Source organism: Apteryx rowi, unplaced genomic scaffold, assembly GCF_003343035.1.
Source record: "Apteryx rowi isolate R43461 unplaced genomic scaffold, aptRow1 scaffold_25, whole genome shotgun sequence".
In the NCBI taxonomy this organism is placed as follows: Eukaryota; Metazoa; Chordata; class Aves; order Apterygiformes; family Apterygidae; genus Apteryx; species Apteryx rowi.
The window spans coordinates 2053868-2067778 of record NW_020448863.1 but is presented as its reverse complement, the minus strand read 5'-3'; the positions used below and the strand labels follow the sequence as shown (position 1 = coordinate 2067778).

The 13911-nt window shown below is 35.8% G+C and overlaps 1 protein-coding gene across 2 annotated transcripts; it reads right to left on the bottom strand.

Annotated features, from left to right (window-relative positions):
* Window positions 1-258: 258 nt before the first annotated feature.
* On the bottom strand, window positions 259-9780 carry GOLT1B (golgi transport 1B). Of its 2 annotated transcripts, XM_026066899.1 has the most exons (5): window positions 9668-9780; window positions 7771-7949; window positions 4278-4359; window positions 3967-4135; window positions 259-2920 (listed from the first exon to the last, which is right to left on the bottom strand). In XM_026066899.1, the coding sequence occupies exons 1-5, from the start codon at window positions 9749-9751 to the stop codon at window positions 2823-2825; spliced, it is 612 nt and encodes a 203-aa protein (XP_025922684.1). In that variant the 5' UTR covers window positions 9752-9780; the 3' UTR covers window positions 259-2822. The 2 variants fall into 2 exon arrangements, with proteins under 2 accessions (XP_025922684.1, XP_025922685.1); XM_026066900.1 differs by lacking the exon at window positions 3967-4135 and having other exon boundaries at window positions 9668-9778.
* Window positions 9781-13911: the final 4131 nt, after the last annotated feature.

The window sequence follows — 13911 nt, the reverse complement described above, 5'->3', positions numbered from 1 at the left end:
GCTTCTTGAAACAAACAAACAAAAAAAGACAGCCTATTATGTATAGATGCATACAAAAGGTAAGGGGGAATGTTTATGTAAAAGAAGGCTCATTGTAAGAAGGCAACTTTTCCATTTAAGACTAATGTAAGACATTAACTACAGAAGTCATAACAGTGTAAGATAGCAAAGCAGTAAGTGTACACACTGCCTAACTGTTGGAGGGGAAAACTTATTAAAACACTCCTAAAACATGTAGGCAAAAAAGACACAAAGACAAATGATAGAAAAAGGTACCCATTTATTCAAGGTATGACAAGTATATTTACAGTATTCATTTGCTCAGAATAAGATTCATCTTTGATTTTTAAAGCAGCAATTCTAAATTACATTTAAAAGGGGAAATGTTCCAAGCATGTTTCTGTTAAAGGTATTTTTGCAATGACAGAAACACTTTAAGGCTAAGTAGTTTTGACCTTTGCTGCCACCCATATTTAGCTTGGCAAAACTGTCTCAAAGACAATCAATGTTACTTTGAGGGATAAAGACTACGCTAAATTCAACATACAGTTTTGTTCCCTTGGACACTTTTCACAACAGTTCACATCTGACAGAAATTGACTTTTGATTTAAAACAATGAATTAAGTAGAAGTGAGATGAACTGTCCCCATCTCAGAATTTCAAAGTGCTAAAATATCATATACAACAACACATTCATCATCTCCAAAAGATATCAGAGTTCTTGTTGATGAAGATACTTCAGCTTGCCAAACAGTTTGCTTTGAATCAGCACTCCATAGTCACATGGTGCAATCCATCTTTCCCATTAGATTACTTTTCAAAAAACAAGAATGAAAATCTTTAGGTAGCCAACATCTATTGTAAATGATGAACACCGTCTGCTTTAAACAGCACTCGATTCCCACAGTACAGACTAGCATTCTACCAAAGCAAACAAGATCAGTTTGCTAAACAGCCATAGTGTTATTCTGTAGTCACTTAACAGACAACAGATCTATAGGGGCAGTCAAGATTGGTTCATCTCTTGAGGTAGGAGCCACAAGTCATATTTAGTCCTGTCTGTAAGCTATAATACATATGCCATCAGGCAAATATAACCAATTTGTCATTTATAAAATAAAAACACTGATTTTTCAGATGCTATTCATTATAAATAAATATCATGACATGCTTTTTCACTGAATCATTTTATGCCTATTTGAGAAAGAAGCAGATTAAATGTGGAAGTTGGAAACAGTAGATTGCAGCTATTACTACAGTTGTAACAAAAAACCTCATCACATAATACAAGTAAACTTTGTAGTAACTTCCAAAGTGGTTGGTATATAAGGATTTTTCTCAGCTTAAAAGTTAGTTTGGAAAATAACAATTCTAATTTTGTAATTAAAAAAAACACCCAAAACACAGAAAACAGTCATTAGACCTGTAGGACTACATAGCTACTTGAGAAACTGTCATCGCATTTCAGATAGTTTTTAGAATTACATTTGAGGGAAAGGAAGAAAGTTTAAAACAACAAAAAACCCAACGCCTGCACAAACACCATTTACTTACTGATCGCGCTTCTTGTTAGGTGAAGACACTATGTAACTAAGTCTATTAAAAGTGCATGATGTTCAATATTTCAACAGAAACAGAAATGTGACCTTTGCATTAGTAGGGGACATTTATTTTAGGTTTGCACCTCATTCAGGTTAGCTAAGAATCTCTGTAGCAGCAAAGGTGATGATAAAAGTTATGATTGACAGAAGTAGTAAGTTATTTGAAGATAACCCAAGGAACAAGTTATGAAACAGATACCAAGATTGGCACTTGATCTTCAGTTAGCCAGTTAGATCAATTTTCTTCCCAGAGACTCACATACACAGAATTTTAAGTTTTCATTTTATTACTGTAAAAAATAAAATCTTCAGTTTGTAGTTCCAGGGTAAACAAGGAAACCTTAGCTCCAAATGATTTAAAAAAAACAAAGGTTCATGTTTTGATAAGATACATTTCACAGGGTTCACGTCAGCACCTTAGCCAAATGCATTTTTTGTGAACTAAACATTTCACAAAATTTTCATGTTAGTGACAAGGGGCTACATTCTCATCGGGATGCACATGTGTAACAACTCAAGGAGAACAAACTGGAAGGAGTGTAAGTCAGTTTCCAGAGTTCCTCATTGAACTCTTGAAGTTCAGAACCAGTATTTAAGACTGAAGTTAAAGATTGACCTTTTGCATATTCCAAAATGGAAGGCAAATACAATCAACTTACATTTGGCTTTGAAACATTAAGATAACAATGTTTTATTTCAGCCACATATTTACAAAAATGTTAACAACAGAACCATGTGGGATTTCCTTTTTTTGTCATATGATTAAAGATGAATAGTCATCTTAATTTTCATGCAAAGACGCATCTCTTGTTACACAAGAAGTTTTTTTGTTTGTTTGTTTTTTGCACTCTGATGGTAGCAAGCAGAGGGTTGGATAAGTTGGGGTCACCCTTAAAAATGCAGGCCTGTTTGTTCTACTGCACCTTCAAAATAAGGAGGTAAACTACAGGCACCATTAATTCCAGAAGGGTTCCTTGCATTTAGCGCGTTTTCCAAAAAACAACAAAAATAGTCTTGAACAGTTGTAACATGGGTTATTCCATGACTTTCACCTCTTCAGTTTACTTCCTGGACTCTGGAGTTACTTTTCCTAGAAGCACACTTGCTGAGCTTCTTTTCCAATGTATATTGTCAACTATACATTTTAAACTAAACTGTTATGTAAAGAATGTTACAAGCTTTTCCTTTGTACACAACTTAATCTTTGTGCTGAGTATTCTTCAAAAGGATTTTATAAATAATACAATAAGTTTAGAATCAGTCTTCTGCCTTCTTGTCATTATACCATGTTGTTGCTTTCTCCAACTTTGTCTACAAGCTGTAGAAAAGGACACAAAAAGTTCAAAGCTGCATGACATACGGTGAAATTACTCTCAAATATAGCTTGCTACTTGCGCACAGTTAGTACGCAACTGAATGAGAATCAAATAGTACTCACCAAGGTCTCATGAAATTTAAGTTTGTGAAAATTAAAAATCTTACATTGCAACCGTGTTTCTGCATGACATGTTTTCTCATACAGACATTAACAGTGCAACATGAAAATGCAACAGAATGGAAAAGGAAATAGAATAATGCAGGTAACACCGCTAGCTTAATGATCAAAACAAAACAATACAGTATCAGCCACACATGCATTAGTAGACCAAGTAAGATATTTCAACTGACCATTACTGTGGATTCTCTTCTGAGCCTACGTAGGCTTTGAATAAAACATTAACAATTATCTTTTTAAAACAAGATTTAACCCCATTATGGTCAAATTAAATGTGTGTAGGTAAGATCAATTGACAAATGAAACACTCAATTGATCAGGATTTATGAGCCAGAACTTGGCCCAAACTGTAAGAGTAGAACAGATTATCTTGAACACTAATTTAAAAAAACACAGACTGTATACATCTCAGTTGCACCCTCCATTAATTTTAATGTAATAGTTATTAAACTGCAGCTTACAAAACTGAGGTTAAAAACTCTTGTGTTAAGGTACAAACAGAAATTAGCACAGTAAAAGTAGTTGACAAAACACCCTAGATTACCATCTTTCTAGCACCTTTTAATTGTCTTCAATTCCCTGGCTATTTGGTTAAGAAAGTGGAAAACTGCATTTGAAAAAATACAAAGCTCATTAAATAGCAAAACCTAGTTTGCTGCAGTGGACCTGAATAAATATTGTATTTGATAAATGATTATGCATCATGAGAATTTCTGGGTTCACCATACATGCTGCAACACTTAATTCTTTGTTCTTCTAGGCCATTTTTCAAAATATATCAAAGTACTGCACAAAGGAGATCAGTGTCCTTCTCATTTTACAGACAGGAGAAGAGGAACAGAAAGGTGGCATGATTCACCTATGGTTACCTAGGGCCAACAGTGAAGCAAGAACCAGACCTCCAGTTTTCCAAATCACAAGCCCTTTCTGCTTGACAGCACTAAAGCAGGGGCAGCTTCTGCAAAGGTTTCCTTTTGTTCCTTTGACATTTAGGAGTCTCTCAATGGGACTGAACATGATCCATATGGTGCAAGAACTCTGCAAGAATGCATTCAATGTCACTGCTCTAAAGTTGCATTTGCTTTATTTCTCAAGTATCTACACTACTGCATCCATTATATTATAATGGATTAAAACACAGTGAAAGTTTCAAATTTTGCATTAAGTACTGAACACTTACCGAGCTTATACCAGGTAAATTCAAGAGATAGCCAAGGACTGGAACTCTTCTAATAAAGCCAACCACCACAGGAAAGAACCCCCTTGAAGTAAGGTATCAGAAGATTGCATAAGTTTTTAGAATTAAACAATTCTTATATTGCTATGAATGAAGAGATAGGAGGCATTTTTAAAACCAAGATTACACTAAAAATCTTGTAGCTTATTAGCAGCAAATTAATTTTACCAATATATGAACAAATATTCAGCAGTGAAAGAAGAAAAACAGAAAAGAGCGTATTTTCAAATGGACTTTTGTTTTTGTTTTCCATATTTGGCAACTCTCAGAGAAGGCTGGCCACTAAGGAATGAATATTCAACTTAGTCAACAAAACTAACATTCCCAACTCATTTTCCAGTATTACCATACATATTTTGAGATTAAAAAAAATATTTTCGTGTTCAAATATTGATTTAATTATCTTATCCATGTCCCAAGTGTCCATGATATTTGAGCTCCTCTGATTTTGTGTTATGGGAAGGGCATTCTTACAATACCCAGTGTAAAAATAACTGAACTGACCTGCAAGCAACTCCCTTTGAAACCAGATACTTTTCAAATTAAGTAAACAAAATTAAGCATGACAAAGTTATCTATTAACTTATTTGACAAACTTATAGAAAGTGAAAAGTTTGAATCGTGAACCAGGGAATGTCTCCTGTCTAGCCCCCCGACACTGTCCACTTCATCTCTGCAGCAGGAATAAGAATTTTCTATGGAAGTATCTCAGCTGTTTGCAGTCAACAGCAGCAGTTCAGCTGTTGTTGGCATTCTGGATTACCTCTTGCTGAGCTACAGATTTCCTGTATAGGATAAGGATTAACATGTAATAGAACCTCAGCCACATGTGAACACTGAAATTGCACAATTCACCATTTTCTCAGCTGCACTGATAGATGACGACTATTTGCTAAATAATATCAAAACCAGCAAGTTTTTTCCTGAAGATTTTCTTATTTAAAGCCTGGAGCATTTCAGTGGTCCAGTAAATTGTGATGAAGGATACACAAACTACTTGTAACAGACAAACAATTGGTGTGGTCAAGAATTAGGAACAGTCATTATAGGTAGGACAATATTTTTAGCCATAACTTTAGATTCCTGTAATCTAAGCGAGGCTCCAAAAGCAGTTTAGAGTATAACAAGAAACACTGTCCTGTAACAGTCTTCCCCAGTAAATGAATTCTAAGCATGTGAAAGTATGGCAAAGGACTAAACCTCTGATGAGAAATATTCTGGCAGCAAGTTAAATGAAGACAAGAAGGGGAAAGACAGTCTAGATTTAAACCAGTGAAGGATAATAATTGTGGCTCTCTTTCGCTTAGGCCAGATGCATCTTAAAAAAAAAAATCTTTGCAATCATGTTGTTTAAGGTGTTCTTAGTTGCCACTTCCTAACTTTTGCTTTGTGCACAACATAGGCTTTGCAATTACGTCTAATGGATCTGTGAAAGAAGACTGTGTAAAGCAGTCTAGGTATACAGGACAACAATCTATAAGTAAAGATTCCAGAGGGATCTGAACGCCTAATGGAAATATTTTAGAGGTCGACAATCAAGGGGTTGAAAACAGTATAGTACATTGTTCTTTTGTACTATGTTAGTCTAGCTGAGGTAGAGTTACTAAAACTGCTAACCAGCTAGAATTCCTGCTAAGTGTAAAGGCTTTCCACATAAAAGTCCTGGTAATCCATGTGACTAGAGTCATTCGGACATACAGAAGTGCCTACCTTCACAACACACTGCCCTAACAAATCCAAAGGTGCATCTGTTTTATTATGTGGGCCTAAGAGAAGAACGTATTTCAAAGACCAACGATAAAACTTTCCTGGTTATGGCATGCAACCAAACAGTGGGATCCTGAGAAATCATGTAAAATGACGTATGAGGAAAAACTGAAAGAGTTCCATTTTTTTTCTTCTCCAGAAAGGAATAATTTGCCAAAAACATGGTAATGGTTGGAAGGAAAAAACAAAGCCAAAGTAAAACAAAAAGCTTTGAGTTAGTAACCGGCTAATATTGTAGCATGAGATTTAGATTCTAAGAACTGCTAAGCTCTAGAAAAGATTGTCTATAGAAGTTTTAAATAAAACAGGTCAGAAACATTCATCTGGAATTATTTATCCACTGTCGCTATTCTTTTGGGTAAAGTATATTCCTAGTAACCTAGGGATGACTAGTGATCTTCCCTTGAACGTTATTTTATCCTGCTAGCCCCTGGCTAGCACAGATAGTCCATGAATAACTATACTTGTTTAGGCATAACAATTTGTAATTCTTTATAAACCTTTCAAAAKGATGGGTACATTTTTGGAAAAATAGTCTACCTGCTTCATACTGGCTGATCGCATCCAAATGACATCTCCAAGAAGTGACAATATTTTCAGTGAGACACCTTGATTTGCAATTCATTTGCAGGGATATTAAGTTCAAAATAATGCAGCTTAGAACAATAAGAAGCCTAAATTAAAACTGCAAGATGAATTTTCAGAAATCTCAGTATGTCTTCAGCAGGAGCCAAGTTAAGCTAAATACTTTCGAAAAAAATCTTAGTTTAATTAATGTTTCAGGTTATTGAGAGAGAAAATGATGAAAGCAATATTTTGATTAAGAGGAACTACCTTTTTTTTTCCAGCAGCTGAACACTGAAAAATTTTAGTGAGTCTTGTATTAGATTAATGAGAAGTTCAATGGAATAGTCTTCATCTTATTAGAAGTTTGAAAACCACTAAAAATATTACTTATTAGCAAGTTTTCTGCTTTCCTTTCAAAAGTATGGAACTTCAACTGTATCAATATGTAGGTTTTCACACATCAAATTCATTCACCATTAGTGGTAAAAGCAGAAGTTAAGTGACTTCTTGTAACAGATATAACATGCATCAAGATTGCTGTTCACAAATAAGAATTTTTATATTTACTTAACTTGCTCTAGTTAACCATAAGCAAAACCACTATCTCATACATTGCAAATATATAGGGCATGAGAGTAAGGAAACATTAGAGAAACCTGTTTAGTTTGTCTTTTCAAATGTAGGATGTTTGTAATAAGTATTTTGCCCCATTTGTTAAAGAAAAACAAACGGTTTATGAACAAAGCACATTAAGTATTTAAGTTGCCTTTTTTGTGAGGTAATATTTAAACTCTGCACTGCTAACAGTTTGGGCTCCTAAATATTTTGAAGCTTTACAGTTCTTTGGTTAGATGTACACAACATTATCAAAAATCAGTTTTATACCTGCCTCACACACTTTAGCAGATTTGAGTCTTGGAGCAATACTTACAATACAAGATTTCCACCTCTTGCAAATGTAAATCCATAGCTTTATATAATAGCTATTAAAAATGAACATTCAATGGTTGCTATTTTGCCAGCTGTAATGCTGCAAGACTAGACAAATACAATTATTCCTAAATACACCAATAGAAAAAACCTATTCTGAAACAAGTCTTACCTGAATAATAGGAAGAACCCATAAATTTCAAGGATCATTCCTATCAAAGGCCAACCAATGAGAACTATGAGCACACCACCCAGGAAAAAGCCCGTTGCTTTCATTTTGTGTTTTTGGAAGAAGAATCTAAATGTTCTTTCTAAACCGATAACAAAAGCCAAGCCAGCCACAAATAAAACCTAGAAGAGACAAAAACCAACCAAATAAAGAAAATAACTAATCATATTCCTAAATTTAGGATGTAAAACACATATATAGAGAGTCATTCTTCAAAATCAGATTGCATTTCTTGCACAACTTCTTTTAATACCAAGATTGATGGCAAGGAGGAATTCAGTAGTGATTTTCCTTTATAAAAAGTCCATCTTAAAGCATTTGTAGCTAACATTCAAAAGTCTCCTCACATCTGCTTAGAAAATAGGCAACAGTCCACCTTTATGGACTCTGACAGAGTCATGTCTGAAGGCCTGGTGACAACAGTTATCTGTCCTGTAATATAAGCACAGTCATTGTCTCCAGGCAGTGCTGAAGCTTAGTACCAACAACAGTTGAGGCTTCTAGGAATGGAAAACAGACATGCCATGTAAGCATCTCTAGTCTGTAGCATGGACATCTTAATTAGCTTGTACTGATCTACTGAACAATGCTTAAGAATAACTGGGCAAAAAAAGAAAAAAGCTCAAGAACATTATCAGTTATCATGCTTGTTTTACTGTGTAACAATCTTTCTACTGTTTACTAGTAACACTAGAGGCTGAACATTGTCTATTAAATTGGTCCGTGCTAGTTAAAACTACTTCAAGCATCTTTCAGCTACAGCAGTTGTAATTACTCCACCCTCTAAGCATACAACTGGGCAACACTTCTGCTGAAAAGAGAAAAGACTTCAGGTTTGACTCCAGATTAACATATGAAATTTAAGTTTTGTATGTTATTTAATAAAGTATTTTACTTTCTGTAAGGATACTGTATCTTTTCTCAATTATCTTTGGTTACCAGATAGCCTTTCATTGCTCCCCCCTGCAATTATACTTTCCTTTTTTTCCCCTAAACTGCATCACTTTTCTTTAACTCTTTCTCTATACACTTTATTGATGGATCAGAACAATGCTTCAAGTAATGCACCCAGATTCAAATATCCATTTTGGATTTTCCTTCAGTGAATCTCAGTATTACATTCTGCTGCCAAAGAATGAAATTGATCACGGCTCACAGATACTTAGGTGGCAGCAAAGGCTGAGAACAGCCAAGGTGCAGAGCTGTCAAATTTAGGAAAAAAAAAAAAAAAATCATTCTACATTTGGTTTCCATTGAGAATCTTATGTACCAGAACTAAGATTTACTTTTTATCCTGCTTTAAGTGAAAATTTAATTTGGTAAACACTGAAGATAAAGTTGTCCACTATGAAGAGTGACTGGCTCTTCTACACCTTGATTATCAGTAATTTATGCTTTTTTCTTCATAAAGAGCATGGCTACATTTAATAGTGTACAAAGTGCTTTAGTATTCTTGCCCAGCTAGATAGAGGTACTCAAATCTGACTGTTATCTTACAAGAGCAGGGAAAAAAAGCATCAATAATGACAGCCAATCTTAAAATCTTATTTGCAGCAGTGTAACAACTGTAGAACAAGCTGCTTCTCTTACCAACATGCCACAGGCCTGACCTGGAGGTATTATATTTAGATTGATGTGAGCTGCTCTAACTTTAATCAGGAAAAATGTTTCACTCAAATCATCGAACATAACTCTTCCTTTATACCAAACTGCTACAGTATTTTCTGTGACACAGCTTCAATTTGCTAATATATTTTTCTGTTTTTTGCTTTTGTTTTTTAATATATCACATACTTCAATCTAAACAATGCAGAATCTAAACTGAACAGCAGGCACTTACATTTCCAATAGCCAAAAGAGCTTTGTCAAAGAAGAGGATCATTCCAAAGAAAAGAAAAAACACTCCAAAGCCTGTCAATCCCATTCCAATCTCTGCAAAAAGAAGCAAAATTCAGGATTTAACAAAGCATGGTACCACACAAACTCATGTAAGAAATTTATGGAAAAATACAGAACATCCAATCTACAGAAATTTTAAATTCATAGAAAAACTTGACAGCATATTTTATGACCACTTAAAAACTCTCCCAAATACACAAATCAAGTAGGTGTTGTGGACTCCAATTATTTCAATACCAGATAGAGAGAGATTTGGAAACTGCTTCTTACCAAAAAAAAAAAAGGATATATTTGGAGCTGTATACTGAAATGGAGTGCAACAAAAGCATGTATTGAGTACACTTATGGCCAACATCTCTCAACATAGAGGAAAGAGCTTTGTGAACAGATGGTGAAATTTTGCTTTCCCTTTTTATCTCCTGTCCCTTCATGACCACTGCAGTAACACCAGCACCCTCTCCTTTCCATCCTCCTAAAACCTCACATTCCACCTCATATAACCTTGCAGAGCAGTCCCATTTTCCCCAGCTTCTGGATTAGACAAAATCCAGATTAATGCTGTAGGCTCCGAGTTACACATGCTGATAGCTACTACACACTAGCACAGGACTCCTTTTGTCTCCAACCAGTTGCTACTTTTCACAAAACTTGTTGATACCAAGTATCTTTGAGACTTTTGCCTGTCTGTAAAAGCTGCTCAGGAACTATTGGGAAGGGACAAGTAGGATGGAAGATTTGCTTGTCTAGGAAACTAGGCTAGAAATCTCAAACTATGATTAAAGTTACCTATGACAAAAGCCTATGAGATATCTTGAAGACCAAACTTTCAAATACATGCTACTCTTAAAATTAAACCTCTAAGGCTGGCCTTTGACCCTTATATAACCAAATATCAGACATCACAGGAACAGCAGCAACAGAGTTGCGAAAAATTTTTGCATTTTGCATGCACTCAGGGCAAAATCATTCTATTCTTGTGATTGGAGAGTTTCACAACCTACAGCATGCATAAATACAGCTGGCATAAGTAGCAATATAAGCAATAAGCAGCAAAACACACTATGTTGCCTTCACTGTTAGCCAGATTAAAGCTCATGAGTAAAAGGACTAGGAATACTGCCTATTCCCGAACTTTCATTTAGTTAGAACAAAAGTTTTCAAAACAAGTCATGGTAAAGAGATTTGTTACAGCAACATTCAAACATCCCTAACTTCTGTAAGGGCTCACATTTCAGCAAGGTTGCAGACCACATGGTGTTAAATCTGTAATTCTATGAAATCACCTGCTGTATTAAAGCTTTGCTATACACATTTTAACAACTCGATTTTTACAGCAAGAAGAAAAACAGTCTGCATTCTGGAAGGAAAACACTTGGAGGCAGGACTCCAAAGGAATTACCAGCTGCCAATGAGATAAATATACAGTCATGAGAACTGAAAATTCATTCCTCCCTCAGACATAGCACAAAGTAGGGATCAAGCAAGAAGCAGAGGCCAACTCAACAGCTGCTGCAATTACTACTCTAACACTTCTCCTGTATTCACTTGCAACATGTTTACAATGAACTCCTGCTACAAAAGATTCAGATTAACTTTAGAAGTCAACCATACTCTCTGATTACTGGGGGGGGGAGGGGGAGGGAACGGGACACAACACCCCACTGTTCTCATCCACCCAAAAACTGCTGCTGAAAGAAACTGAGTAGTCCAGAACTCCTATGCTCTGTTGCTATTCTACAACAGAGAATCTGTTGCAGAGAATTTCTACTATTCTCAGTAAAAGAAAAATGTTACTGGCCTGATTCATATTAGGATTCTGAAAATCAGTGGAAATGCAGACTACATTGAAATGGACAAGTCTTGCAATAAGAACAATATTTGATTGGCATTCCTAGAAAAAACACTAATGCTGTCATTTTATACACATTTGCAAATGATGAACTAGTAATTTTGAAAGAGGAAGAACTGTTTTTAAATGCCTTCTCCTGCACCAGAAGAGCTTTCCTATTTATTACATCAAAACAACTTTCTTCAAGGTCTAGAAATGCAGGAATGTGTACTAGCCATGCGACATTTACTTTTTTTTTGTTATCATTATGATTTACTGAGAGGCGGGAGTAATGCTTTCTCAGTGTTTCTGTGGAAATTCAGTAAGCCATGCAGGAGTACTGCAACACTGCATCAAAATAGCTTAGTAAAAATTAGGACTTAAAATTAAGATATATTTCAACTTTTATAAAATAATGGATATAATCTACTAGATAGAAGATGTTCAAAATACTTAGAGAATACTCCTCTGCCCCAAAATGTCTCTATCCTCTCCACTGTCAGAAAACAACAAAAATGCTTTAATTCTTGGAACAATGCTATTTTTGAATGTTCGGGGAAGACAACTGCACATTTTCTCTATCATTTCTGCAAAAAATGAGAAGGGAATTACATACTATAAACTTTCAGAAAACAAAATTTAATGCAGTTTATATGTTCTCAAAAGTGGATTTTTTTCTAAACACAAAGGTAACATTTCAAAAGCTGTATTTAAAACAGAACTTGAAAAAATCAATTTGTTAATGACAAACTAAGTGTATTCTTTTGCAGTTACTGATGAGTTAACCCTCTATTCAACAAATCATTACAAAAACTTCTAGACTATACACTTGCAAATTTAACCTTCCAAAAGTCCACTAATGCAGCAGTCCTCTCCAGGTATTTATCACGCTAGTCCAAGGAATGAATCTACAGGTAATTTCTTATTTTTCCTAGACAGAAATTAGTCAAAAAAAATCTGTAGAGCTATTTCCAGAATTTTGGAAAAAACAGTGAAATTAAAAAAAATGCCAGGGTATTTTAATTACTACTCTTTGCTCTGRAAGTTAAAAGCAATGGAGTCAGCATAGGATTTGGCAGGAGTTGACAAGGAACTAAGAAAAGAAAAAACAGTAGACAGATCTCTTCTTTCTGAAGAAGTTTTTCTTTTTTCCTTGACTAGTCTGGACAGGATGATAGGGGAATGGGCAAAAGCAAAGCCCACAAAGATTTATCAATCAGAAGTCTAAAGAGAACCCTAAAGGTTAGTACTCATCCAAGCAACAGAGCATGGCACCTGGATTTCTCAGCAAATCATTTACTTTAGATCCTGCTAGCCTGCTTTACTGTCCGCTCTATCCTTTGCTTTGGCTGGTCTCTCCAATACCTCTGTTTCCAGTGTCCTGCTCTTAAGTTAGCAAAAAAAAAAAAAGTTAAAGTAAAAACTTAGTAATAAAAACTTAGTTTTTAACTTTCTCTTCTACAACTTTAGCACTTATCCTCCTTCATAACTGACACTACAGTGCTAATCAAGCAGACTTGCTTCCTTTCATGGCAACCAGGGCATTAAAGACCTAACATTCTCCTTTCCCTTGCAGCTTAAACTCTTGTAAGTCCTCTTACTTTGATTTCTTTTTATTTTCCCCTTCACCATCTCTAATTGCAATTATTTCTACTCAATGAAAACAAAATTTTGATCACCTACAAGTTCTTCTTTTACTATTTCAAAATGAGTGTCTGGGCCTCACTTTAAAAGCCTTTCAATGTCACCTGCTCTAGTAACTTCCATAGTTGTTTCCTCTGCTTTTTTTGGAGGAAGTCCTAACTATCTACTTTGCCCTTTCTTTTCACATGCGATTCCTTTTCTGAACTAGCTGACAAAGGCATTTTCCTGTCCTACTTGTGGGGTTTCCAGAACAACCATTGAAAACATTTAGTGTGGTAACAGCAAGTTGAGAGAGGGGCAGTAAAGTCATTGATACATAATTAAATAATTCAAAACCATTAATGCCCGCATGGAAGGCATACTAGGAAAAGATGTTTTGGTAAGTCTTTCTTTTGTTTACCATCCGGCTTTCATTCATTCTGTTCTGTTACCATCACCTCACAGTGACACTGCCAACACGAGGGATCTCGCAGCCCAAGAAAAACACTAGAAGTAACAAGGCAGGCGACGATACCCTCCCAAATGGCAGGGAAGCCGCCCCTAGGGAGCACTCCTCTGTGAACTTGCGTCCAGCCTCATCTTCCGTTTGGCCCGGCAGCTGAGGCTGTCGCCACCAGAGCCGAGCCAAGCCAAGCCGGGGCGAGGGCGGTTTGGACACCCCTTATGAAGCGGCGATGCTGCGAGGGGCGGCCAGGACTCCGCCCGCGCCCTCC

Coding starts and splice junctions, on each gene's coding strand:
- GOLT1B (XM_026066899.1), bottom strand. CDS start 9,751: ATGGGATTGACAGGCTTTGGAGTGTTTTTTCTTTTCTTTGGAATGATC. Junction 4,360..7,770: donor GGGTTCTTCCTATTATTCAG/GTAAGACTTGTT, acceptor CCTTACTTCAAG/GGGGTTCTTTCCTGTGGTGG. Junction 4,136..4,277: donor ATTTACCTGGTATAAGCTCG/GTAAGTGTTCAG, acceptor GCATTCTTGCAG/AGTTCTTGCACCATATGGAT.